Source organism: Colius striatus, chromosome 1 (assembly GCF_028858725.1).
Source record: "Colius striatus isolate bColStr4 chromosome 1, bColStr4.1.hap1, whole genome shotgun sequence".
NCBI lineage: Eukaryota > Metazoa > Chordata > Aves > Coliiformes > Coliidae > Colius > Colius striatus.
The window spans coordinates 18008246-18035746 of record NC_084759.1 but is presented as its reverse complement, the minus strand read 5'-3'; the positions used below and the strand labels follow the sequence as shown (position 1 = coordinate 18035746).

Sequence of the window (27501 nt, the reverse complement as noted above, 5' to 3'; positions counted from 1 at the left end):
CGGCGCGGCGGGCGCACAGCAGCGCCTCAGCCCGGGCGGGCGCACACCGGACAGAGCGTGGCGGCCGCGGCGGGCGCACAGCAGCGCCTCAGCCCGGGCGGGCGCAGAGCAGCGCCTCAGGGCGCACACCGGCCAGAGCGTGGCGGCGCGGCGGGCGCACAGCAGCGCCTCAGCCCGGGCGGGCGCACACCGGACAGAGCGTGGCGGGCGCACAGCAGCGCCTCAGGGCGCACACCGGACACGGCGCGGCGGGCGCACAGCAGCGCCTCAGCCCGGGCGGGCGCGCACGCGGCGGCCGTTGCAGCCAAGGTCGGAGCAGCCCCGCCCCGCCCACGTGCCGGCAGGGGGCGCGCGCTCTTCGGCCGGCGCCGCTGCGCGCGGCGTTGGGGCGGGCCGGCAGGGTCCCGCGTGCGCGGAAGGATCTGGCGGCGGGTGAGTGAAGCGGCAAGGCGGGCTCGGCGCCGAGGTGCTGCGGCCGCGGAGGCCGCGTGCCCGTCCGCCCGCCTCTCCTCCCGCCGTGAGGGCGGCTGACCCGGTGCATGCCGCTCCGTGGACGGCGGGGCCGGCGCCTGCTCTGCCCCGGCTCGGGCCTCCTGCGGCAGCGGCGATCGGGAGGGGGCGGGGCTATTCCGTGCCGTGGAGCGGGCGCGAGGCTGTGGCGGCCGCGGCCGGCGGGGAAGGGGCCGCTGAGGCCGGTAACCAGCGCCTTGGCTCTCGCGGCTGCGCGCCGCTCGCCGTAGCGCTGGGCTCGCCCCCCGGGACGTGCTGCGGGAGGCGCGGGGCCGCGGGCGGCGGCAGTGGGCGCTCTGGGCTGTTAAATACAAGACGGAGCCGGAGGAGAGGGGCTGCTTCGGAAACCGTCGGTCACATGCCAGAGGGTGGCGGAGACCTCGGGCCCCGCCTGCTGGCGTTTCTGATGATACTTATTAAAAACCACGAGATTTGGGCTCGAATACTCCACACTTCGTGTCGCCTTCGAGTAGCCACCAGCCCTGCAGGCGCTACTTTTTCAGTCCAGTGCAGTTTCTGCATGTTGAGTAGTCCTTCGACAGCTTCTCTCCAACGAACTTTACTATGTTGCTTTGAAGCACTATGGAATTTTGTTACTGACAGGGATTCTGTAGCTCAGCAACACCTTGTGTCAACAAGCAGCTTCATTTGGATTTTAGTTTTCTGAACTGAACCAGGCTGTTGCAGCCTTCTTGTTCTTGACTTGTAAGACAGCAGTTTCTCTTTGGCCAAGGTGTGTGTGCCACTTGGGATTACAGGCACTGTCATATCCCTTCTTGGTTCTTCCTCTTACTCCTCTGCTTGCAAAAGCTGTCTGAGGTTTTGGATGTCTCACTATCTCTCTTGAACCTTTTCCAGTTTCAGTATTTTTATTTGTATCTTGTTGAGACAAAGGGAGAGGAATTGCTGTTCAGTTTTTGTTCTGTATGTACTGGTATCTCAGAGCTCTTGGGAGATTCTTTTAAATTTCTGTGTTAAGTTCCATTTAATCATGTTCGCATCAGACACCGTTCCCGCTCAGGAAGGGGGCTTTGGGATTTTGGTACGTGGTTCTCCAAAAACATACTAGTGATTGGTGGCAGCTAGAAAAACACATCAGATGTTATAATTTTTAAGGAAAAGAAGTAGACTGTAACAGAAGACATAATAGTGTAAATGTGTGATCACTTGTATCTGAGATGTTATGTAGAGTTCTAGTCTCATCTCAAAAAAGAAGTGTATTAGAAGCATTTATCTAGAATGAGCAAATGCATGGAAAGACTTTTGTCTACCAACCAATGGAGTGGGTTGAGAGCCTTCAGGCTAGAAAAGAGCCAACCCGTGGAGGGAGAAAAGAGGGATGCATTACAGGTGTCTGTGTAGTGACATGTGGAGTATATTAAGGGCTCAACTATTTGCTTTCTTTTCCAACATGTACAGTATTTGCATCATGTGAAGCTAGCAGCCATGTACACAGCAACAAGATGCAGTTATTCATAAAATACAACTTTTTGCCAGCCAACATAGATATAAAAACTTCATGTGAATGTAAGAGGACAAGCTCTCTAAGTGAACTGCATTCCCGGAGTAAATCACTTCAGATGCAGAAACAACTCCCTTAGTCTATGTGCAGGTTTGTCAGTTCTGCCTTTCTGATGCCCCTTAGCCTGATCTTTGTGTTCAGAGGCTATTCTATTTCATGGCATCTGGGCTCCAAACACCCGGGCATTTGAGTTTTTCCCAGCTGGCTGCAAGGGGAACAAGCTGGCTGCCTGTGCTTGAGAATGACTTCTCAGATGTTTGAGAAGTTCTGATTTGTGTTAGAATACTTTACAAACCAGATGTAGGTATGGACCAGCAGTGCTCCATTCCTTCTGGCTAGAGCGTGCTTCCCCTCCAGGCTTGTGTGTGGGGACATGGGATATGGATCCCTGCATGCACTAAGGAGCTGGCGCTTGAGCAGAGCACAGTACCTTCCTGGTTTTCAGATTGTAAGGCCCATGTCTAGCCTTTTGATAACTTTCCAGTCCCTCTGAGAGTCTGCCTGAGGGCAGAGTGCAGGCTGCTCATGGAGGGACGCGGCCTAGGACAAGCACAGCTGGAGCCTTGAGGCTCAGGGACCTGGATTCTTAACAAAGTTTAAAGTTTCTTCGAGTGCCAGAGGTATCGTGGGTCACTCTGCTTCCTCTCCCAAAACTTTCAGGGTTGTCTCTGGACTTGAGACAACCTGGGTATAGAAGGGGTATAGAAGGGCTTTCAATCAGTAGAACTTTCTCCCATGAAGCTAAAGGAATTTACAAGTCTTGTTCACCTAAACTCATTTACTTCAGTAGTTTGCTGATGTAGTTCTTGAGCCCGAAAATGTTTTCATGCTCACGACCTAAGTCAGGATGTGTTGACATATGTGTATGTATATGTATGTTCAGAGAAGTATCTTGTATTTTGAAGGTGTTCTTAATAGATGTACATATTATTTCTACCATATGTTCTGAGTTACCTCTCTTTGCAGCCTCACAGTTAATTACTGCTTGGTTCCTAAGGCATTAATTTACAAACCAAACAGAAGACTATGGAAAAAATCAACTAAAAATATTTATGGGAAAAATATGACTATGGCTGGCTGACATTTTATCTGCTGAAACAATGGCTAATGCTTCATCAGCAACTTTATTGGTGAGGGTTTCATTTCATTGGCATGGATTTAGTCCTTGCAAACGCCTATATGAGCTCATCAAAATTTCGGCTTTTGAATTAAGAATTGCAGGTTTGCATCTGTTTCAGTTTCTTAGTGTCAAAGCATAGATGTGCCCTTGCCTAGGGGATCATAGCAAACCAGATTAGTACATGTGTGATACACTTAAAAAAAAAGAAAGTTGTGAGATGAGGAGTGATTTTAAACTTCTAACATCTGTCCTGATGAAAAAAGTTCTTGTATAGGGCTTAAAATGGATCGTAGCATTGTGTATTGTTAGAGTCCTCTGCTAGAAATTATATTACCTGTGTGAACTTGCAGTCTCCAATGGTCATTGTGTTCAGAGGCTATTCTGTTTCACGGCACCTGGGCTCCAAACACTTGGATATTTGAGTTTTTCCCAGTTGGCTGCAGGGGAGCAAGCTGGCTGCCTGTGCTTGAGGATGGCCTCTGTTCAGCTGGTCCGCTTGGAGAAGAGAAAGCTCTGGGGAGGCCTTCTGGAGGGGCCTACAAGAAAGCCCTTTTTGCAAGGGCATGGAGTCATAGTACAAGGGGTTTAAACTGAAAGAGGGGAGATCTAGATTAGATGTAAGGAAGAAATTGTTCATGTGAGAGTGGTAAGGCCCTGGAACAGGTTGCCCGGAGAAGCTGTGGATGCCCCATCCCTGGAAGTGTTCAAGGCTAGGTTGGATGGGGCTTTGAGCAGCCTGGGCTAGTGGAAGGTGTCTCTGCCCATGGCAGGGAAGTTGGAACGAGGTAATCTTTAAGGTCTCTTCAAACCCACACCATTCTATGATTCATTTCTATAGTAAGTACTTTAAATAATGCTTAATTTTAAATATAAATTATTTTAAAGCATTTATGTTTTATTTGATAAAATTAGCTCTTTTGGTTTTACTAGATAGCTTGACTCCAGAATTCTCCTATTCCTTAGGCTAATGGCATAAGATCCGAGTTCTGTTAAAGCCATTGCTTGTGTTTAGATCAGACACAGAGAAAGTGGGTCTCTTGGGAGAATCTCTCCCAGTTTCTGCAGTACTGTTCACATGCAGGTTCCTGTTTTCATCCACTTTCTTCCACGAGGTGGCATTGTCCCTTTGGGAAGGAAGGACGCCGGCACCTCAACGTTCCCTCTGGGCAGGCGCTGCTTTGATGCCTGCTCAGGGTAACTGCGATCAGATGCAGTGTAACTCCGCTTGAATTTTCCACAAAGGGCGATACTTTTACATTAGCATATACCGTGTCTTTTTGATATGAGGTCTGTTCTTTTGCACAAAATACACAAATTTTCAGTCAAAGAGGGTTATCTTAGAAAAACCTCTTGAGCTTCTTGCCTGCTTTCGTTTGTAGAAGGGTTTCTGGCATTTCGAGGGATCATCTTATGTCGCGGAGGTTAAAGTCAGGTGACGCTGACCCTGGAATGATGTTTTTCTTCATTGGAGTCAAAACTGTGGGACTTTTGGACATGGGGAGGAATGACCGGTTTCTAGGCCATTTCTTTTCTAGGAGGGAAGGGAATAATTTCTATAGGATATACCAGATCCACTAAAGGTTGTCTTTTTTTTCTGCAAACTCATACAAAAAGGGTGTACAGATGCAAGAATGTCCCTGTATGAATACAAACTGGATCTGCGTTGTACAGGATGGGAACAGTGTTGCTCCTGTTCCTGAATTATCTCTGGAAATGTGTCGTTTCCAATCCGTTTCTCAGTGGTTTAAGAGCTCCTTAGGAGAGGGAATATGTTTTCACTTGTTAGGAGTTTTTGCTAGTTAGCTGTTAGACTAAGCCTGCATTGTTGTGGAGGTTGTTTTACCTCAGGATACTATGCCATTATTAAAACTCTTCACCACTGAAAAGGGTTAATTGAACTGCATTTTTTTTTCCTCCTCTGGTTGACATCTAGAAAAATGGATGATGATGATGATGACATTCCCCAGCTTTCATCCCAGACGCTGGCTGCCCTCCAGGAGTTCTATATGGAACAGCAGCAGAGAGAGGGCATGAAGACCTCCCAGGGGTTTAATCAATATTCCATTGGCTCAATAGAAGAAGACTGGGTAAGGAACTGCAAACTTCCATGAGTGAAGCACAGTCAGAGGAGTAGCCTTGACCAAGTTTCTTTTGTGGATGGATAATGAAATTAAAAAGTGGAGCAAACTATTAGTGGGCAGTAACACTGCAGGGGTATTTGGATATTTGCTTTAATATTAAATCTGGGTATAGTTGACTTCTACTTTGGGAGGGAGTGTGTACAAATTGAAATTACATAGAGAGGGAATAAAGCTGCCAACAGAAGCATTTGTCCCTTCTGGAAATTTCCACTCGAGCCTGGCATGTGAAGGAAGTAAAGATTCTTCCATGAGTTTGAGGCAAACTCAGTGTAACAAGACCAAGCAATCTTTCACATTATACTTTCTTCTGTGTTTTATTTCTTTGGTTTTGTGGATGGCTGTCTTGCTGCAATTTTTTTCTTCTGACAGACTGGTCAGACTGATTTTTTTATTTGTCTCTGAGTTGATTTTTTTTTTACTCTTCCTTTTCCAGGTCTCTTCTGATTTAGTACTTTTATCCTTTTTTCCCTTCTATATTATGACTTTTCATGTTCCTTTTTCCTCTTCTGCTAAAGTATCTCAGTCTCAGGACACATAAATGTGCATCTGCAGACTGGGTTTGAACTAACCTCGTCAGTGATTTTGCATTCCTTGGTTTTCCTTGTGCTGCAGTAAATGCTTTGGAAACACAGTGTAGGCCACCTGCTGCCTGTCACTGGAGTACAGAAGGGAAAAGGCTGTTGGGAAAATAGTCACCTTTCCAACTTTACCACACCTAACTGCATGTGGCACAGTCAGAAGGTGTGATGTTGTCTGTAATTGATCATTGTTGTTCTCAGCAACTGAGCCAGTTTTGGTACAGTGATGAGACCGCGTCGTGCCTGGCGAGGGAAGCTGTGCTGGCTGCTGGAAAGGGCGGCAGGTGGGTTTTAATCATTGTGCTGTACCTTTAAGATGTGTCTGCTGTAAACATTTCATTCCTACTGCATAGATGGAGCATGTGATTCATGGACTTCATTTCTCTTCAAGGGAGATTTGCAGAAATGCTTTGCTGTGATTTATTTAATTGATGGTTCACACTGATCTTACCATTTGGCATTTCATTGAATGTTGTGGGATTTGCCTTGTAAAAGTTTGCTGTGAATCTTTTTATTTTCTAAGAAACACAAATAGCTCCAGATCATATTAACGACTTGCAGTTCTTTTCTCTGTTTTCATACAATGTTTCTGTAGAACAGATGGAAAAACTTGTGTTTCTTCCTGATTCTGTAAGGAGTCATTTTTAATTGATGGTTTTTTTCCTTAATGTTCTGAAGCAAGTTTTTTTCTGTACTTAAGGACGTTGTGCAGCATGGAGATTGACTAGTTAGTTGCTTTAGTATTTAAAACTCTGTTATTAAAGTAATTATTTGTTAGAATGGAGAAAGAACCGCTTACATTTTTCAGACTAATGTTTAAAATGTTTTCCCAAAGCAGCCCTGAGGGTTGCTCATAGACAAGGGGGAGGTGGCGGGTGCTTGTTGGTTGCCTTTTAAATTTATATTCTATGTTATTGTCTCTTTTTCAGGATAGCATGTGTTAGTGCACCCAGTGTGTACCAAAAACTGAAAGAACAGGATGGGAAAGACTTTTCAGTGTGTATACTAGAGTACGACAGAAGGTTTTCTGTATATGGAGAAGAATTTATCTTCTATGATTACAACCACCCTTTGAACTTACCTGAAAATCTCCTGCCACACAGTTTTGACATTGTAATAGCAGATCCACCCTATCTATCTGATGAATGTCTTAAAAAAACTGCAGAGACCATCAAATACTTAACAAAAGGAAAGATTCTGCTTTGCACAGGTACAATTAATAAAAAGACTGGGTCACCAAGAATTGCAATGATTAAAATCTGGGTATGACAAAGGTGTAACTTATTCTTAATGTCTCATTCAATAACCCTCTGCATTTGTGGGGTTTTTTAAACAAGTCAGTAACTGCAGGATTTCAGCTGCTACATGCTGTTGAGCATCTAAGTCAGCTAAGTAGAGAGAATGACAAATAGGTTGGAATGGCCTTTGCTGAGTAAAAAATAGGATGATTTTAGCAAAGTCTTGAAAAGGAAAACCAAGTCAGCTTTTTTTTTTCCTATTACCCGCCCTTCCTGGTAAACATGGAAGTTGTAATGGGAATGAATGTATGAAGGGATTCTGTCACTGTGATTCAAGTGAGAAGGAAATAAAAACCAGTGGTAAGAGCAGTAAAATGGGGCAACTTATCAACGGCACTTGCAAGTCCTTCTTTAAGAAGATGCCCTTGTTGGTTTAAGAAGAGATAATATCTGCTTTACTCATGGTGTTTCTTAAACTGTAATCTTACTACAAGACACCTGAAGGCAGCCAGGAAACTTCTGCAAAATAACAAAGGACAAAACCCCTCTGTAAATATAATGTGAGGGAAGTCAAGCAAGCAGGCAAAAGAAAGAAAAATTAAAAGTAATAAATGGCTACAGAGAGCCTGCTTCTTTGTTTAATTGCACGTGGCAGTCATGCACAAGGATGGCTCTCAGAATGTTTTTCTCTAAAGTGGATAGGTTGTCCCTCAGTTTACAAAGTCTGAGAAATACTGCTCAAGAAAGTCCTTTCTCAGCATGTAGTTTATTTCAGTGGAAGAGTATGAGTAACCTGCTTGTACTTCCCCCGGTGCCCTACCCTGGCATTTCTTTGGCACGTAGCGAGAAGGCTGAGTTTGAGTTTCTGTGGTGTATAAAAGGGGTGCTGATCTTACTCTCTGCCTGTTCTTACAAAACTTGTCAGACATTCATTTCCTCGGGGTGTCTTCCATTCTTTCAGGTTTATTTTAGATTTCCCTGTAGATCAGTTGGTAGGGAGAGCTGATAGTGTAGCTACTTTAGGCCTTGCTTCCTTAAAAGAAGTTCTGTATATATGTATACTAAAAAATCCCAGACATTCTGTCCCCATTTTCTTACTGAGTACTCATTGATTTTGCTGCAGGTGCAATCATGGAGGAGCAGGCTGCAAAGCATCTTGGTGTGAAGATCTGCAAGTTTATTCCAAAACACTCACGAAACTTAGCCAATGAATTTCGATGTTACGTGAACTATACTTCTGGACTGGACTGATTCTTGTAAGAAGATGAGGACTGTTTTTTTTCAGTCAAGCTCGTTTCTGTTTTCTGTCAGTGACTCCACATTTCTAAATGCTAAAATACTCATCTCCAAGTAGCGTTTTCTGGGCTGGCTTTAATCAACACAGTGTAATAGCCTCTGTCTTTTAAATGTTTAAGCATTTGCATCACTGATTTTTGTATCTTATCAAACAGGTAAATGGGGACCAAACAATACAGGTGCTGGATAATGGGAACTTCTCTGTTACAGTGTCAGTCTAACTGGTAGTTTTTACCTTTCAAGGACTCTTCGTGACCTCTCTGAGGTGATTTTAGTTTGGCTTCAAACAGCACATAGGTGCTTCCCTCACAGGTATCAGAATTGTCACTGCATCAGAACCGATGACATGGTAGCTAGTGGATGGTTGAAAAAGCAATAGTGGTCTCCTCTCAATCTTGAGAGATGCTTTTAGAGATCACCTAGTCCAGCTCCCCTGCTAAAGCATGTCCACCTAGATCAAGTCACACAAGAACACATCCAGGCAGGTTTAGAAACCTCCAGAGGAGACTCCACACTCTTATCAGGTAGCTTGTGCCAGGGCTCCCTCGTCCTCACAGTGAAGATGTTGTTACTTATGTTTAACTGGAAGTTTTTGTCTTCCAGCTTTTGTCCATTAGCTCTTGTCTTGTCACTTGAGACAAAAGAAAAAAGTACCACAGGTTCCTCTTGACATAAACCTTACAAATACTTAAATATATTCTGTCATTGAGCCAGCTCTCGATCTACCTCACCATCCACTCATACAAGCCACACTGCCTGAGGTTTCTGATGAGGATGTTATGGGAGATGGGGTCAAAAGCCTTGCTGAAGTCAAGGCAGATGACATCTGCTGCTCTCCCCTCATCTAGCCAAACAGTTATAACCTCATAGACGTCTTATCAGCCTGGTCAAACAGGATTTCCCCTTGGTGAATCCATGTTGATTCCCCCAATAACCATCTTTTCCGTCATGTATTTACAGATGACATGTTTGTTCTGTGTCACATTTTCAGGTTCACTGTCCAGCAGGCTGATGTTTTTATAAAGGATAACTAGAAGAGAAAATAGGTTTTCCAGGGAGGCCCTTCCAGCTGTTTTTAGTAATAATGAAAACTACTTATCAGTTGCCAAGTAAGAGAAGCCCTACTATCCACTGTTGTTGCCAGATTGGTTTCTTAAACTCTTGTGGGTATTATTTCACCTCTTCTGTAAAGCCTTGTCACAAACCCAGGCTTTGGTTTTGTAAAAGCTAAGATCTGTTTTGCCATCACCGTAGCAACCTGTGTGTGTCTGTGTGTGTGTGTACACTGCGCTAGAGAAGAAGTAATGGGAGCAGTTAATGTCTCTGTGCAGAAGAGCTGTGCCTTTAGTTTATGTTTATGTGTTACTGCAACAGAAAGTCAGGAGCTCAGGAAAACTCACATAACTGGGCTCTTCTGTTTACTAATTAAGCTCATCTCCAGAGGTGATATAAACCTGACGTCTCCTTGAAAAAGACACAGTAAGGATTTCCCCATCAGAGAGAGCTTTACTTTCATGAAGAATCCTGAACATTTATCAGGCAACATTGCCTGGAATCTAGAGTTGTTGATAACAATGCATCCCCTCAGCCAATCCAGGCTTCAATGCTTCAGGCTGTGTTCATGGCTTCCCACCTATAGTTACTCTCCCTGTTGGTTGTGAGATACATCTGTTAACAGTGTGACCCTCTACACATTAGTCCCTTAAATCTTGAATCGCAATGGCTCTGATTAAATGTAGTGCCGGGTTTTTCATAGATTTTGATGTCAAGCTAAAGATGATTTACAGGTCTGCCAAGTTTGTAGCTACAAGAACAGTCCTTTTCCTGCAATTGCCCAGTTTTATCTTTGCCTCCTGTTCCAGGAGGAGCAGCAGAGCAGGAGAACAGAAGCATCTTGGAAATCACTGAATCTCACAAGGGCACTGCAGTATAATGCTTTGGTAAAATCCTACTGCTTCTAATAGACAAATGTTAAATTTTATACACAAGGTTTGGGCTATATTTCAGTCAATCTTAAAATAGATGATACATCAGAAAAACTCTGCTTTGGGATAGTAGAGATTTTTGGTAATGGGGAATTCTTAAAGCCAGTTTTGAGTAACCTTTTGACTATGCTACTAATGTATATTTGAGTGAAAGCTGGTTTCTTAATTCCAAGACACTCAACAGTTTAATCAGCTGTAAATATTCTATGCAAACCAGAAGTACTTGTTTTTAGATGCCATATTTATATATTGGGACTATGTCAAAAGCTAACAGAAATGATGCATCTGCAAAATGAAGCACCTAAAATGAAGCACTGAGAAATTTATTTTGTGGTAGGAATAAACCTGATGAAGCTTGTGAGACAAGATTTTTCATAAGGTAGAGACAATACTTGTGTTTCTGTCCATTTCTGCTGTTTGGATGCTGGTTTTCCCATCTGGTGGAGTAAACAAATGAGCAGGAGTAATGTAAATGGAATATAATGCTCTAGGTGCTGAGAGAACTGTGCTTGCTGAGCTGGACACTACACGGGTTCAAAAATATTCACTCTTCCTCTCTTCCCCATTTTCCAAGAGATCTGTTTGCTTCCCAAGGCACTTCCCTCCTCACATTTTGTCCCTGCTGCTTCCTCCCCCCTCTCCCCCCACACCGTGGGCCTGAGTTTCATGATACCAGTTTTCTTTCAGTCTCTATCGGACAGGTAATAGGTGATGGTAGAACAAGAAAAGTGCATCTGTGTCAGAGCTTGCTGAGAGAATGGGGACTGGAGGAACAAACCTGCTGTGTTCCAGGAGGCTGTGTCATTACTTTTATGCCTCTGGTTTCAAAATAAAGCAAACCAGCAGGTTAAATGCATGGGTATTGGCACAAATTTACACCTCACAACTGTTTATGTTTCTTACCTCAGTGTCCTGCACACCACGCAGATGAAGACTATGAAGTAACTCCTGAAAATTCCAAGAGGGGCAGGTATGATTGCCAGGAGGGATGATATTCATCCCCTGCCACCCACCTAAATTAGAATGTGCTCTTCAAATACAAGCTCATCTGTGTTGCTGCTTGGATAGTAATTTCTTCGGCTGTCTGTTTCGTTTTGCTCAGTGTGTGGCGTTGTGCTTGCTGTAGCAGAATTAAGAGAACTTTGCCAACTTCATCAGAGACCTGTCTGAAAAAAATGAAAGTGCTCTATTCAGTTGTACCAAGAAATTCATTTGACCCCAAAAATAACGGCTGTTTCTCACACATAGGTCTGACAGCTTTGAAAAGAGGCACTGTGGGGATGCACGGTTATGAAAATGAGGGTACACGTAAATCTGTGCAGACGCGCTCAACAGAGCAGCCCATTGTCCACCGGCTGCCCAAGCAGAGTTTGACTAGTGGCATTCACAGCCCTCAGCAATGGTAGGAGACAAACTGTTTTTGTCACGCTGGTTTCTAAGGAAGGAGCTGTGTTTCTGAGAAGGCTACAAGTGGCAAAAATTTGTAGTGAGTTTGTACTTTGTGCCATCACCGGAACTTTAGGAAATGTTATGTGACAGCAAAATCTCCTTTTTTCTGTAATAGAATTGTGCAAAAATATCTCTGTGTCAAGAAGTGCCTGGCTGGCTTTATTGTCTCACAGAGGGACGCTGTTGGAACTGGCTGTGGTGCTGTGTGCCCACAGCATTACTGTTGTGTTTGTGCCCTGTAGTCATGTGTGCTAGGGCAGAGGAAGCTTGGTGTCTCATGCATGGGCTGATGGCTGTAGGGGGAGAAGAACACACTTCAGCTGCCTGCACTTCACCCCAGATGACAGATTAAACATTTCTAGAAATCCCGTTGCATGAAGTCCAAGGTACCACTGACCCATCTCCCTCAGGCGCCCTAGTCCAGGTAGTTATGGCTGTTCCCTAGTCCCAACGAGATGAGAGGGTGCTCAGACTCTCTGAGCACATCAGCCTTTTCCCCTGGCCTTCCTTGTCCATGTTCCCCCAGGGGATTCTATGTTTACTGCCAGCTGTAGCCCTCTGCCTGTTCAAACACCTTCACGTGGTGACTGGCTAGTAAAGCAAAGCGAGCATCTCAGGCTTTTCTCGGCCTGCCTGAATGATACGAATTTTCCAACCTATCTTAAGTGATACTACAGGGAAGAAAATAATCTCTTTTCCAAGGATATTGTTCTGTGTTTTGTGGCTCATAATGTATTCCAGGAACAACCTCATTGAAGGGAAAGATTTTCCTGGCACAACAAAAGTTTTCTCAAATCAGCTGCAGCTGCCAGATACTTTCAGCTTGGAATTGTTTGCATTTATTGAGCCTGGAGTTGGTTCAATGAGGCATTTCATGTCTGCCTTGTGTCAACAGTTTGTGAGCCTTGAAGCAACTCCAATGAGAAACTCCTTCCCCTCATGCAAATTAAAGGCAAGGCTGCAGCAGCTGTAACCTGAGGGCTAAAAGCTGGAAAATGTCACACTGCAGTTGAAGTGAAACTGATAAAACTCCAAGATGTGATGAGCTCTTTAAAAAAGAAATAAATTCCAAATAAACTCAAATTACATTGAATCTCAACCTTCAATCTCAACCTTTTCCACACGGGTAGCATGGAGAGGGTATCTGTATGGAAGGGTATTTTAAGGGTTAAAAGTTTGTGTAGGTTATAGTTCTTGATGTTAACTGTTAACACAGTTCTTCACTAACAAATTATTATCAAACAGTTGCTCACACTAAAACACAGCTTTTAAGAGACACCCAACTGAAGAGCTGGGTCAGCTCAAAAGCCTGTCACAGACCAAGGACTCGGAAAAAGGACTTGTGAGTAAGATGACATGAGGTTGCTGGCAGCCATAGGAAACTTTCTGCACTTGCTGCAGTGTGACAAGGAGGTCGTCAGCACACATCATCCATCTATTGAGGCTTTGCAGTTGTCTAGCACTTTCTTTCCACTCATCCAGTTCCTGAAGCTGTGTCTGGAAGCTGCAGCATCTGTTCTTCTGGATTGGCACAACCGATTGTGATCCATTTACCTGATCTTAGCCTGCTGACTCCCAGGAATTCCTAGAATGCACTCTAGTTACTTGAAAACCTCAAAATGACCCCATAATTTGTGCCTGCAGGACAAGGCAGCAGCAACACTACCTGAGAGGGTTGGGGTTTTTAATCCACATCATGCTAACGTGTTGCAGACAAATGTGTGTAACAAAAGCATGTGGGCAGGCAGATGAGTTTGTTGGAGAGTGGTGTATAGCCAGAGTTCAATCCCAGTTGGTAGCCCTTCTGGGTATTTATTAAATGTTAAGGGCTGTGAGGGCTGGCCTTTGTGTTGCTGTTTGTTCCATGAAGACTTTGCTTTCTAAGCTGTGGAGTCTGAAGGTGCAAGTTCACTCTGTTGGAAGTGTGCGTGTGGAGAACCCCCCACAATGCAGTGGTGCCCCCCCAAGAGGTTACACTGCTGAAGCAACCCCTAAGGCAACCTGTCTCTGTTTTTGTGGGCCTGACTCCCTTTTGATACCCTCTGTCTTTGATTACCATTTCCCTCTTCTCAGAGGGTGAGAGGTTCTTCCACATTAGGAGGAAGACAAAGTGGATGTAATTGCTGCAAGTATTCAGGGAACAGGTAACCACCTTTAACTGCTGGCAGCAGCTAGGCAATTAGCTGTTCTCTGAGTAGTATAAACACTTTGTGACCTTCCAACTCTCCTTTGAGAATCCTCTTGAGAAAGAGCATCACAATTTGAGGAAATGCAGATCTAAAGACAAGTAGAACTGTGGAAAAGGCATCTGCACAAGAAACATGGTTGTAAACTTCAATCTGACATGGCAATGGGAGTCTTTTATTGCTTTCTGGAGTTCTTGAAGTAATTTTAGGCTTTGAAAGAAGCTATACAGATTGCATTATAAAAATACTGTTACACTAGACTGAGTCATAAAGAGCACAGTCAATAACTATGCACCAAAACAAGGAGTTGTATGATTTTCACTGTTTAACTTGTTCATTCTGATTAGTTCATAGTCTTTCGTTCTTCATCCAGCAACACTCCAAAGGAGTGTGTTTATGTAGCACAGGGACTTTATCCTCCATAAATTAAGCCAAATTTTGAGAGTTACATTGCTGCACATGGTGCTTATTTCTGTTTTGTACCGATACTGCAGTCACGACCTTTGGACTGTAAAAGCTGTTCTCTGCTGTGCAGCCAGCGTGGGATCAGCATCGGGGCTGGCGGTCCCCCGAGGAGCTGTGTGTGTGCAAGGTGTGCCTGGATGCTCCCAATTCCAGGCGCTGCACTGAGCCAACCCTCAGCCTATCGTTCCGGAAATGCAAGTTTCTGTGCATCTGGGCTTCCTGGATAGGGGCTGCTGTCAAGATCCTGTAAGCTGCAAAGACGGCAGCCTGCTCTTCCGCAGACTCCCATCTGTTGGGAGTGGCTGGCGTCACATGTGGCATGGGGAAGAACGAGTACCACCACTTGTATACATCCATTGGATTTAACAGGTTTGGATTGGCTGGGACTCCCCTCAGTGACTTCTGTAGCATTTAGCCCGAGCCTGCTGACTCATCTGCAGTGTACCTGAGATGAGGCCCATCTTCCACACCTAGTTTTCTTAATGGGGAATTCCCTAACATAAACATGCTTTGACCTTTCAACCATACAGAACACAGTTTTGTCACAAGAGATGGTTAAGGGGTTAACAATGAATGAAACCTAACATAGAATTCTTGGGACCCAAACTGTGTTTTTCCTCACTGACATTTTCTGTGCAATCAGACTCAGTCCCCTGCAGTTTTACAGTATTCTCACACTCAACATTTTTGTATCGGTAACAATTTGGCAAGTTTAAAAAATTGCAAACTCATAGAACGTTGTTTCATGAATGACTCAAACTAAGCAAAGATTTCCTTGCTGTAGCTTATAAATAGCTAAAGATGTAACAGCCAAGAACACTGCTCGGAGCTGAGACACACGATATAAAGGAAGGCTCTCCCAGCCTGAGCAGTTCTCCTTTTAACTGCTGATTTGGCACATGTATGGCAGCTATGTGACTTTTATATGAGAGTACTTAAAAGTGGAGTATAAGAGGTTCCTTAAAAATATGTACAACCAGCAGTGTGCTATAGCAATAGCTAGCAGGTCTTGCAGATGCATCACCTTCTAAACTTCACTGTGGATAAAATGTTCTGCTCTAAGGAAAAAGAAAAAGACTATCTGGAATTTGCAACAGATACTGACAGGAACTAAAGAAGTTCTTAGTATGAATTGTCACCTCTAGTGATCTCAGCGACAGGACAAAAACTTTCTATCTTATAACTGAGAAGACTCCAAGTAGAAAGAGGGTAAGTCAGTGTGTTTGCTGCTGTGGTGCAGTTTCCTGAGGTGGCGGAACGATGACATGAAGCCAACACTGTAACACGACTCTTCAGGTATTCTTCAATCCGAGGATGGCTTGTTCTGGCTGACCAGCAACTTCATGTCTTGCTTATCTATGCTGGAATTGACGCTGTCGGCCTCCTTGTCTGGCTCGGGCACACAGGTGCAGCCCACTGGGATGGTGACGTAGTCCTCCGTGTAGACGTAGCGGCCGCCGGCGCAGGCGGAGGTGCGGCGCAGGATGACGGTGGGCATGTACACGGGCGTGCTGCGGAAGCCAAAGCTCTCCTCACCAAACAGCCCCAGCAGGCAGCCCTTGCACAGGCAGTACGCTTCCGGGATGTACTTGGGGTATCTGGTGGGATCATACGAAATTCTATGGGGAAGCGAATGATAAAAGATTCATTAGTGTCTCTAAAAATAGATACATTCATCTGGAAAACATTACTATTATGGGATTTGACTGAAAACATTTATATAATGCCTTTTTATTTCTTTGCCAGGAAAAATAGCTGTAGTTGTTGCTGTCTGGCTGCTTCTCTGTAAAGTGTAATGAAAAAGCACAACGTACAGAGCAGCTCAGGTCCCTCAGTGCACACCGAAGAATGAAGCGATGGGCTGTCTAAAATGAGATTCAGAGGGTCTGTGTTTTGGACTCAATGGCTAAATAGAGCATTTTTAATAAGGACACTTCCAGACCTCTGACCTGACTTGAGTTCTTTGAAAACGAGTACAAATCCTTGTTAACGTGGTTAATGTTGAAGCTATGACATGATGTTTGTCATGGTTTAGCAAGGAGCAGCTTTTGCTTGGTAACAGGGGGAGGGGGCTGCAGTGCAGACCTGGTAAAGAGTTCTCAGACGTTCCCCTGGCTCCTGGGTTCAGACCCACCTCTGGCCCAGCTGGGCCAATCTGGCACCTCTGCCATAACTAGGGACGGGAATTTGAAGGGCTGGCAGGAGGTGTAAGAGTGATACAAGATGGAGGCGACCATGTGGACCTCACAGTCAGAGAAGGAGGAAGGAAGGAGAAGCACCAGACCAGAGACCCCTCTGCAAGCCGTGGTGAGAACGCAGCTGTACCCCTGCAACCCATGCAGGGCCATGGCAGGACTGAGAGCCACCAGCAGCTCTGTGTGAGTGAGCCCGGACGGGCGAGGGACTGTGTGGGGAGGCGGCCATGGCGCAGGCCGTGCTGGAGAGCCTGCGTGCCGCAGAGCAGCCCCACACGAGAGGCAGAGAGGAGCTGCAGCCTTTTTGGGATGAACACACATCGGAGCAGCCCGTGCAGGGCTGCCATGTGTGTGAGGGACCCCATGGAGGTGCAGGGAGGGCTGATGAGGAGCCCACCTGCCCTGAAGAGAGACAAATGGCAGAAACCATCGAGAACAGACTGACTGAAACCCTCACTCCCTGCCCCCCTGGGCCATTCAGTGAAAGAGGAGAAAAAGCCAGGATCAGGACTCTGAGCCTGGGAAGAGAGGAGGAGCGGGGAAAAGGTGTTCTTAAAGGGCTGGTTGGACTCTTCATCATTGTACCACTCTGTGTTGTTTTGTGTTGGTTATGTTTTGGGGTTTTAAGGTTATGTTTTAGTTGATGTTGTATTAAATTATTTTCTGTTTCCTTCCCCAAGCCGAGTAGCCTGGTCTGTTTTGTCCTGGACCTTAAGCGGCAATTAAGCTCTCCCTGGCCTTTAGGAATTCTCAGGTCTGTGGTATTTGAGTCTAATTGTGGTCTTTTGTCCCTGGATGGGCTTAAACTATGACAATATTTTGTAATTGAAATAGAATGAAATGGTACTGTTATTTCTGCAATAGTTTTTGCTCCCTAGTACACTCGCGGTAATACAGGTGCCTTCCTCTTGAAAGCAGAACTCTGTATTTCTCTCTATTCTCTAATTCTTTAGCAAATGGTAGGACTAGATGATCTCTAGAGGTCCCTTACAACACCTACCATTCTGTGATTCACTTCCACTGTCTCTTCCTCTAACCAAGCAGTAACATTTGCCTGCCTACACAGAGATAAACTGCAAAGCTAATACCTTTTTCTGCCTTCTCCTACTACATTTTCAAGTAAAACTTTGCCCCAAAGCTTCAAGAGTATAGCCTCTATTTTTTTGTTGTCCTGCAGTTTGTTGTTTGACCCTTTCTTTTTGCTATTTTAATTGCCTTGTCTTTGGAAATTCCCGATTGGCAGCAGCTGGGAAGCTTGTAAGCCCAGTACATCATGGACCAACAAAGTCCAAGTTCCAGCTTTCCTCTCTGGATGTTACTGGACACAGAAACAAAGATGTGATTCTGTGGTCTCCAGTCATATAGATCCTGGCTGACCTACAGCCATTGTTTTCAGCTAAGAAAGTAAAAGCCGATAAAGTCTGCTTGTTTTTTGAAATAAAGGGCTCTGCGCCCAGGGGAGTGCACGTAGTGCAGTGTGTAGCTGCGCTCCTTATTGTGGTACTCAGGTGTGTGTTGGTTTTTACCCACTTTTCCTGCTTACACTGGAAGCAATTGCTGGGCACAGCTGTAATTTGTACATTATTACAACTCCAGAAAAAGGGGACTTTTAAAGGTGCTTAACTCCTATGCTGGCTGTCCTCCCTGTACCATTAAGCTTACTCCTGACCGCCTCCTGCTCTCACCCTGTTACAGACCCAGCCCCGTTTAGCACTGCTTGCACTGTCCAGCACTTACCCATCTGTCAGGTAACAGAAAACCCTTTTCTGCTCTTTCCCCTGCTCCTGCTGTCACACAGGAGATGATCAGCCCTACACACAGCACACCAGAGTAACATACAATTACTGGCATGAAGAAATGTTGGGATGTCACTTAGTCCAAATGCCTCCATCGTGCAAGCTCAGATGTATTTGCCCACGTTTCTTTAGCCTGCTCTTAAAAACCTCGAGAGGAGATCCCCAGCCTGCCCAGAGGCTCTATTTCACCACCTCTTTAGAGGATGAGTTTTTCTAACACTGAAATGGAGCATTTTTTTTCTTGCAAACTAAATCAATCTTTTCCTGCATTTCATTGGGAAATTACAGCAGCTGAGGCTAAAAAACCTGAGAAACAGACAAAGATTGGGTACCAGAGAGAATGGTCAAGCCTACAATGTTTACTGTGAAGTGCTGCAAAAACAATAAAACATTCTTGCACAGGGTTTAAGCCATCCTCTGCTTGAGATCAGGACAGGATGGAGTGGGACAACTACATAAGAAAAATGAATCAATAAATACCTCGATATATTAATGTATGGGATGTTACAAACTACTGAGTAGACACTGCCCCTTGTTCCCACAGCAGTTTCAAAATAACTGGTTTTGAATACTGCAGTAGATTTTTAACTATTCCTGAATTGTGTTTCCTAGGGTCTGTACCACTTCCTTGGGGACCAGATTTTTGGCCTCTGATCTTTTCAGATGGCTTCTGACACAAGAAGAGGTTTCAGCTGTGGAAGAGGCAGTGTAAGCCTGCCTAGGCAACAATCTGCACTTGCCCAAATGGGTAGCCTGGCTCCCCTTCTTGCCTCCACCCCTGGGTTGATGCTGATGTTGTTCTGGCCCCAGAACTGGTCAGGGAATTCATGCAACAGAAGAGTAACTTTATCAAAAGCTGTATTTTGATCCTTCAGCTGTCTTGCCACATGCACACAGAGCCTTATACAAACTAGCCAGTGTGAACAAGTAGCAGAAAAGAGCTGCCCCTTTCAGAAGTGTCACCACTTTATCAAGTTAAAACAAATCTGGAATCACAGCTTTAGCCAAATACAAACTTGATTATCCTGTCATCAAAGAGACTTTTATTTTTTAATTCCAGTGACCACATAATCTGGATTCTTTGTCTTTTTAAGGAATCTGTTTTCCTCACAGAAAAATCTGTCCAGTTCTCTCACAGCCAGACATCTGTGATGTTGCAGATACTTTTTGCAAAGCCTGTCTGTCCCAGTTATACTTGCTTACTTTCCCCAGGAAATACCTTCACGTTACAGGATCTGACACCAATGTGAAATAAAATGTCTGGTAGTCAGCAGAAGGGAAGAAAGTGGAATGCAGGCTTTTCTACCGTGATACATTCCCATTTCAAACTCAAGTGTAATTTCAGTGGTGGATTGTTCACACACCATATGTCAAGCCATTGGTATTTCCTCTACTGTATTATCTCTAGCACCTGGTTTATGATGTTACTGGAAAGCACGAACAAGCTTCTGGATGCAGACGTAAGAGGTTTTGCTAATAACAAGAGAGCACTGTCACTGCAATCATGGTCTACAATTAACCTCCAAATCCTCACGTGGCAGAAGTCAGGTATAAATGAGGGTTTCTTTGGAAGGATGGTGTCGTGTGGCTTTCTGCTTCCCAGATTAAAAACACATTGCTAAGTTTGATGTAGATACCTCTACTACAACATGTGAGGATTTGATGGATCCAAACCCAAAGATGGATCCAAAGTATAAATATGGTTTTGCAACCAGACTAGAATTTTAAGGCTAAAGTCTCTAAGTAATGCCTCCTGAAATTACACCCTGAACTCAAATGTCACCAAACTTCGGAGCTATATCCAAGGTTCTGAATGTTCAGCTCAAAGTTGTTAAGAAAGGCCATATAACTAAAGCCTCCTTTGCTTCCTTCTAGGCACCCAGACTGATTTGGGGCTGAATGGATGACAAACACCAATAACCTAGCCATATAAATGCAGTTCTGTGTCCTGCTTCCTCGTTTGCTTGTGTTGAGTGGAATCAGTCAGTGCATGTAATGACCACAGCCTTGGCTGCTGCAGTTTGATGCATCTCCATTACTCTGAGCACTGCAAGTCATGTTTCCTAGAGGCTGGGGAACACGTTTGATCAGGTTAATGAACTGGATAAAACACAGGCTTCCAGTTCCCACTGACTCTTCCCTACACGTAGCGAAAGATGCAGCCAGCTGGGGTGGACACAACCACAGCAGCTGGGGAAGCAGCGGAGGGCCAGGGAAGTGCATCCTTCCACTGGCACCCAAGTGTCCCCTGTGTCATTTGCTGTGGCCACTGCTGAGCAAGTGACAAGCCAGCATTCAGACGAGGGCTGCCCTTGTCCTGTGAACTCAATGTGCAAGGCCAACTCTGCCTACCCAGGGCTCCTGATTTACAGCTGACAGGAGCAGTGAGCTATACTGGGCTGCTGAGCTTCAATCTGCTGGAACAAGAAGCAGGTTTGTACTGAACTGGAACTGCTAATGAAGTGTGACTACTTCCAGGCTGCTTTTCCTTATGACCCTACGAGTGCTTTGAGAGCTCCCAGTGAAAAATAAACTTCCTGCCATTTAAATACTAAGCCTGGAAACTCAAGAGAGACGTTTCTGACAAGTAAAACTCCTGCAAAAGACTTAATCTGTCTGGTCCTGCACTGCTCCTTTCGTATGCAGTATTTTTAATAATATTGCCACTTCATAGTTTCCAAGCTTCTAATTCCAGAGGGTTGGATGCTGTGCTGGGGCAGGCAGACACAGCTGACTCCTCGGCAAAGCACTGTTAGCACTAGCAGCTGGATGCTATCACAAGTCTAATGAGCTGATCATCATCCCTTTCCTTAGTACTCTGAAGTACTTACAGGATTAAGAGCTAACAACTTTTTTCCCCTCTTGGCAAGACCTTTGTGTCACTACACCAAGTTGTTCCTTTGTTCACATTATCCTTGTTTTCTATACAGGTAGTAAGCCCAGCACTTGCGTGGTTCTGGGTCCGCTTGTATTCTTTCCCTTGGCTGCCTCTTTGGGGTACAAACACATGATAAATCCTGGAAAACGTCTAGGGAAAAGCCTCTTGCATGATTCTTTTCAAAAGCACTGAAGACAATCTTGGCTTTGACCAGTGAAAAAAGGCTTGCCTGTATTACTTCCATGAAGTTTTTATGTAGATCAGCACTAAACAGAGGATGCTTATAAACTGAAACTGGTTTTTGAAAAGCAGAAAAACCAAGCTGGGCAATGTTTGAATGAGGGACCAGCTAACAAGGGATTCCATGGTCAGATGTACACTGACACCAACAGGTGAAATTCTGTCGATTAACCCTTAGTATACTTAGGATTGGGCCTCAGAGACAGATTCAGAAGTCATGAGATTTGGAAATTCAGAAATAACAACGGCTTCTTGAATATGCCATTCATGCAGAAATGTGTTTGCAGAAGACTCTAAACGTATTCCTACAAACTAGCTACGAATGTTATAGAATCTTAACAAAGAATAAACCCAGAGCTGATGTGCACAGCTGAGTTATGAACAGCAGCACCATCGCTGGTTTCTTCTCCCAAGTGACAAATGATAGGACAAGAGGGAATGGCCTCAAGTTGTGCCAGGGGAGGTTTAGACTGGAGAACAGAAAGAACTTTTTCACTGGGAGGGCTGTTAAAACACTGGCACAGGCTGCCCAGGGAGGTGGTGGAGTCACCATCCCTGGAGATATTTTAAATATGCACAGATGAGGTGCTGAGGGACATGGCTTAGTGGTGGGCTTGGCAGTGTGAGGTTAGTGGTTGGACCTGATGATCTTAAAGGCCTTTTCTAACCAAAATGATTCTAGAATCCATGGAGCCCCAGATCCACATGAACTGTGAATGTCCTGTTGGCTCCAGCAGGATAGGATTTTCCAAGCACTACGCTGAGCTTTATGATCAAATCCTGCAAAAGTTTAGGCTTACATCTAAAATGAATCCTTTTTATAATGGCTCTCGTCCATGAGCAACTTCTGTGGGCATCTCTGGGGTGAGCTTGCATTGGTAAGGATTCACCATGATTATAGCTCTGTAAATTTTACCAAGGGATCCACAGGCAGTACGACAAGCCCTATCACTGACTGCAGTGAAGTGGCTATGAACCACTGCAGTGGCCTTTGCCAGCACCTCCTCGCACCAGCAGCTTTTCTGGAGCTCAACAACTGTTGGCATAACCCTGCTGAAAGAGACAAGCAGCTCCTGGAGAGACAGCACAAACTGGCACATGCTTGGCCTGATGGCCGGATAGTACCATGGCATGATGATGTCCTGGCCTGATGATTTCATGGCACAGCTTCTGCCACTGGCTCTACACTTGTTTTTCAAGCAGGTAATTCTCAGACCAACTAGCGAAGCATTGAGCAAAGCCAGTCTGCTCAAGGTTTCACTCAGCTGACTTCAGAGAACTCTGCTGTCTCTTTACAGCTCTGCAGAGTACAGAGTGATTTGTGAAATTAAACTCTGTGCCCTGAGTTATATACTGGTCTCCTGTGGCCATCAGGATGGAATTTCAGTATCAGGCAGATGAATTAATACTTTTTCCCCTAACTTCTGCCTCAAATACCACCTCCTGGTTGCTGCCAGCAGCAGGATCACAGACCAGCTGGATTTGTGGTGCAACGCATGTGCAACTCCCATATCTCTGGGTTATGGCAAGCCAAAAATGATGTAAGTCTTGCTTTTTGTATAACCAAAGACCAAGTCATAGCAAATAAACAGTAATCACAGAATCAAGACAAGGAAAGAAGCCACACAAGGGTTATCAGAACTTGAAGTTAACCAAACCTAATTCTTCCACACTCAAATCGAACGACAAACATGGATCTATGCAATGCAGTAGGGTGAGTGTTACACACAGATCTCTGAGGAGCATATTTGATTCTCTCTCATAAATGCTGATATGAAAAAGAATCAGTAGACTTGAACCGAACAGTCATGTTCAGAGCAGAAGAGCTACAAGAAGCAGTGCTCAACAGCTGGGAACAGGTGCCTAGGGAGACATGCAGGGGAAGGTAAGTAGAGCCAGACTTAATATCTTTATTATTCATGACCTGGGATAGGGAGTATAAACAGCACATTAATGAAATCTGCAGATGGTAACAATGGGAACGCTGCAACACCAACGAAGGCAGAGAAACAGCAGGAGGTATCTCAGACATTAAAACACAGGTCAAAAAGGAAAAAGACCCTTTATGCACAGACCAGAAATCAATTGCACTGTAACCCTTTAGGGGCAGAACAGAAGCCAGTGAGCAGGATGTCTGTGAGACACACTGGAAGGAGGCAGACATCTTGATGCATGTTTCAAGTAGTCAAATGCATGCTTTCAGGGGTGTCCTGTCAGGGTGTACAAGAGGGGTTTGCCCTCACTGACTTAATTTCTGGGCATCTGCTACCAGAACAAACCTGGTGATTCAGGAAGCAGTTCAGCAGAGAGTAATGAATGGGAGAAGGGGAGCAAATCATGAGGAACGACTAAAAGCATTAAATGTAAGTAGGCTTGTCAGGAAGTTCTGTATTGGAGAAAAGAGCTGTGAGCATGTTTTTGGATCAGCAGCCCAGCCCTGGAGAGGAAACTGCTGGGAGTGTGTAAGCAAAACTCGTTAACCATTGACAAGGCATAATGTGCCACTACTTGCAATCTTTAAGGGAGAGCTGCACATCCTTCTTAAAGACAGGCAGGAGCTCTAATGGGATAAGGGAGCTTGCTTCCAGGGTAACTGGGTGAACACCACAGATCAGACCAGATCTTCACAGTGCTTTTGTCTGGCTTCAAAATCCATGAAATAGCAGGTTGTGATAGCAAAAGCACACTGCTGTTCATAATGAGCACGTCTGTATTTTATGCTTTCCTTACATATCTGGTGATGTCTGTTGCTGTCTCACTGCTCACTAACTGAGAAAAAAAGAGCTGCACATGACATCTGTTAACTAGGCAGTGTACTCAGGCCTCTTCACCCTAGAGAAACATTTTTTCCACTGAATATAATTTTAGATTTTGCCTTTAATGGTGTAATGTGCTTTTTTGCCCCCACTATCTTTAAAAATTTCTGGCTTGGAGATGTCATCAAGTTACTTGAATGAGAACAGTTAGTGATCTGTTTGAAAACGTTTTGATGAAAAGTACAGTGGATTTACAGTTTCTTAATAAACCTTTTGCAAGCCAGGCCCCAAACAGCTGCTGCTTCTCTGTTAAGAAGTAAGCCTGAAGAGAGCTCCGACTGAGAAGAAATACTTGCTCTATGAGAGATGTGAGCATGGAAAGCACTGTTCTCAGACCAGGAGAGCATTTTTCTGATTGCACTAGTAAAAAATACCGGAGCCTAACAGTAGGTGTTCCGTTTGTCACACTTGCTTTATGCATGCTTAGGCAGCTGAAAAAAATCCTCAGTCTGCTTACAAAAAAAAAAAAGTATTACTAAAAATACTATTTCTAAAAATACTTTTGTTTATGAAAGGCTTATTGAGCAAATAAACCATTTTTCTCTCAGTAGGAGTTCTTCTTAAACCAAAAGTGGGCAAAAACCATGCCACAAAATAAATGTTTATTGGAGATCACTAACAAGGAGATATTTAAGCTTGCTGAATGTACTGCGGCTGCATTGAGGTATATAGGACGGATAATGTACACAAAGTAGCAAGAAAGTCGGTTCTTTTTAAGTTTGTGAGCGCTTTAGCTTCCTGTTGTCCGCAGCGTTTACTGAAAGCTGAAGACAGAGAACAATTCTGTCAGTCTTACTCAAGACAAAACTACCCGAAGCCTTGACAGTGAGAATGTGATCACACACATGCTGGGTTTAGTGTTCGACCTCAGTGGTTTCCAAGAGTTCCTTACAAAAGCGCGGACCCTTGTTTTCTGTATTAACCAGCCTAACAACAGACTCAGTCATATTTATGCACCCTTTAAAATAAGTTTGTCAGACCCCGTTCCACCTCAGGGGAGAGGGATTCGCAAAGCGTAGGTTGAAAACACAGATGCAGCAGCAAACACAGATGCAGCAGCAAACACAGATGCAGCAGCAAACACAGATGCAGCACTCGCTCCCTGCCCACGCTGCTCCTGCGGCCGGGAGCATTTGCAGCAGGGTTAGTGCAGCCAGGGCTCTGCTGCTGTCACCAGAACAGAGACCGTGCTCTACTGTACTTGACACACCAGAAAGCATCTGAGAAAGCATCCGGGCTGCTGTAGAGTCAGGAGGGACTTTCTTAGTGACGGTCCTTTCCTGAGGGTTCTCTAAGTGAACTTCACGTGCGGTAATTCGCCACAGCAACTCTGTGAGGGGTGGCCTGTACTCCCGGGCGGCTGCGGGCTCTATCTCACAGCTCGCTCAACCACTTCTCGTTCTTCCCTCTGCCATTAGACACCTTCCTCGCACCGGTCGTTCTCACAGATTTACCTGCTACCCGCCGTTGTGACGCCCACGTTAGCACTTGGGCGAGCAGCGGCCCGGCGCAGCGGCCGCCCCTCAGGCGCTGCGCGGGGAGAGCGGCAGCGCACGGCACCGGCTCCCTCGCAGGGCTGGCCCCGGCCGCTGGCAGCCGCGCCGCGACGCGCCCCCTCGGGCGGACGCCCTTCCCTTCCCTTCCCTTCCCTTCCCTTCCCTTCCCTTCCCTTCCCTTCCCTTCCCTTCCCTTCCCTTCCCTTCCCTTCCCTTCCCTTCCCTTCCCTTCCCTCGGCCCCGCAGTCACCTGTAGGCCCAGGGCGAGGCGCTCCGCAGGTTGACGGGCAGCCGGACCCTCTTGTCGCCGGGCGGGCGGCTGCCGACGGGGCAGCTGGCGTTGTGCTGGCGGCCCGGCGGCTCGGGCTGCAGGGTGTGGTGGAAGGCGCTGAGCATGCCGGCCGCCAGCCGCCCGTACAGCTGCTCCAGCAGCTCCTCGGGCCGCTCGCCGCAGGTCCGCGTCCGCGCCGGCCGCCTGGGCGCCTTGGCGGCCTCCGGGCGCGCCGGGAGCAGCGCGGCGCACAGCAGCGCCGCCAGCGCCGCCCGCACCTGCAACGAGCCGCCGTCAGCGCGGTCGGGACCCGCCGCGCCCCCCACCCCCCGGCCCCGACACACACCCCCGCGGAGCCCCGCGGCGCTCCCCGCGGGCTGCCGCCCTCGGCTCCCGCCCGCAGCCCCTCACCTTGCCTCGCTGCATGGCGGCCGCGCTGCTGGAGGGCGGCGGGGAGCGCGGCGGGCCGCGGAGCCGCGCCGTGCCACGGGCGCTGCCGGCGGAGGAGCTGTTGGAAAGGTGCCCCGCGCCTCGCTGCATCTCCCGTGGCCTCGCGTGCCAGCAGCAGTGCCGGCGGCCGCGGCGGCGGGGAGCGCTCAGCGCCAGGAGCCGGCCGGCCCCGCGCTCCGCACGGCCCCGCCGTGCCGCCGGCCCCGGGGACAGCCCCGCCGCCGTACCGGCCGGCCCCGAGCCTGGCTCTCCCTGCAGGCTGGCGGCCGGGGCCCTTCGCGGGCCGCAGGTGCAGCCCCTGCCCATGACACTCGGGCCTCGAATGGGACCAGCCGGGCCAGGGCACGGGATGGGAGCAGAGCCAACGTTGGTTTGTCCCGTGGGAGCCAGAGTGTCAAGACTGTTGACAAAAATTTTGGGGATTTATGGCTGGAAATAGCACAACACTGGCAATGGAGCTGCAGCTGTGGTGGGTCGGGGCTCTTTCAGTCACATTGGAGCCTTGGGTATTGTCCCCTCGAAGGGGGATCTCTGGTATGCCCAGCTCCTGGAGGCACCCCGCGCTTGTTTCTCTAGCAGAACAGCCCTGCTGTGTTGTCTCTCTAGCAGCACTGGGGTGATGGAAGTCCCACGTGAAGACTGCAGCTGCCAAACACGGGGCTTCTTAGCTCAAGAGGGACAAAACTTTTGGAGAGAGTCCAGCGCAGGGCCACCAAGATGATCAGGGGGCTGGAACATCTTTCATACGAGGAAAGGCTGCGGGAACTGGGGCTGTTTAGTCTGGAGAAGAGGAGACTGAGGAGAGATCTTATTAACATTTACAAATATCTACAGGGTGGGTGTCAGGAGGATGGGACATCCCTCTTTTC

At 46.3% G+C, this 27501-nt stretch overlaps 2 protein-coding genes across 5 annotated transcripts; one reads left to right on the top strand and one right to left on the bottom strand.

Moving 5' to 3' along the window:
• Nucleotides 1-349: 349 nt before the first annotated feature.
• On the top strand, nucleotides 350-12769 carry EEF1AKMT1 (EEF1A lysine methyltransferase 1). 4 transcript variants are annotated; one of them, XR_009818422.1, is made up of 7 exons: nucleotides 1181-1243; nucleotides 5086-5239; nucleotides 6073-6155; nucleotides 6801-7081; nucleotides 8233-8365; nucleotides 11299-11360; nucleotides 11639-12769. XR_009818422.1 is itself a non-coding variant. In XM_061992504.1 (6 exons), exons 2-5 carry the CDS (start codon nucleotides 5090-5092, stop codon nucleotides 8358-8360), a joined length of 642 nt encoding a protein of 213 aa, XP_061848488.1. In that variant the 5' UTR covers nucleotides 1181-1243; nucleotides 5086-5089; the 3' UTR covers nucleotides 8361-8365; nucleotides 11299-12769. The 4 variants fall into 4 exon arrangements, 3 of the variants coding, with proteins under 3 accessions (XP_061848478.1, XP_061848488.1, XP_061848471.1); XM_061992504.1 differs by having other exon boundaries at nucleotides 11299-12769; XM_061992494.1 differs by lacking the exons at nucleotides 1181-1243; nucleotides 11299-11360; nucleotides 11639-12769 and adding an exon at nucleotides 350-432 and having other exon boundaries at nucleotides 8233-11275.
• Nucleotides 12770-14179: 1410 nt separating this feature from the next.
• On the bottom strand, nucleotides 14180-26608 carry IL17D (interleukin 17D). Its single transcript, XM_062020419.1, has 3 exons — nucleotides 26594-26608; nucleotides 26162-26460; nucleotides 14180-16109 (listed from the first exon to the last, which is right to left on the bottom strand). The coding sequence occupies exons 1-3, from the start codon at nucleotides 26606-26608 to the stop codon at nucleotides 15794-15796; spliced, it is 630 nt and encodes a 209-aa protein (XP_061876403.1). The 3' UTR covers nucleotides 14180-15793.
• Between the last annotated feature and the right edge of the window lie 893 nt (nucleotides 26609-27501).

Bases quoted from the DNA above. Each gene is read 5' to 3' on its own strand.
- EEF1AKMT1 (XM_061992504.1), top strand. From the start codon at position 5,090: ATGGATGATGATGATGATGACATTCCCCAGCTTTCATCCCAGACGCTG. The intron at 6,156-6,800 runs GTGGGTTTTAAT...TCTCTTTTTCAG, and splicing joins GCTGCTGGAAAGGGCGGCAG to GATAGCATGTGTTAGTGCAC. The intron at 7,082-8,232 runs GTACAATTAATA...ATTTTGCTGCAG, and splicing joins AAAGATTCTGCTTTGCACAG to GTGCAATCATGGAGGAGCAG.
- IL17D (XM_062020419.1), bottom strand. The intron at 16,110-26,161 runs GTGACTGCGGGG...GCTTCCCCATAG, and splicing joins GCCTCGCCCTGGGCCTACAG to AATTTCGTATGATCCCACCA.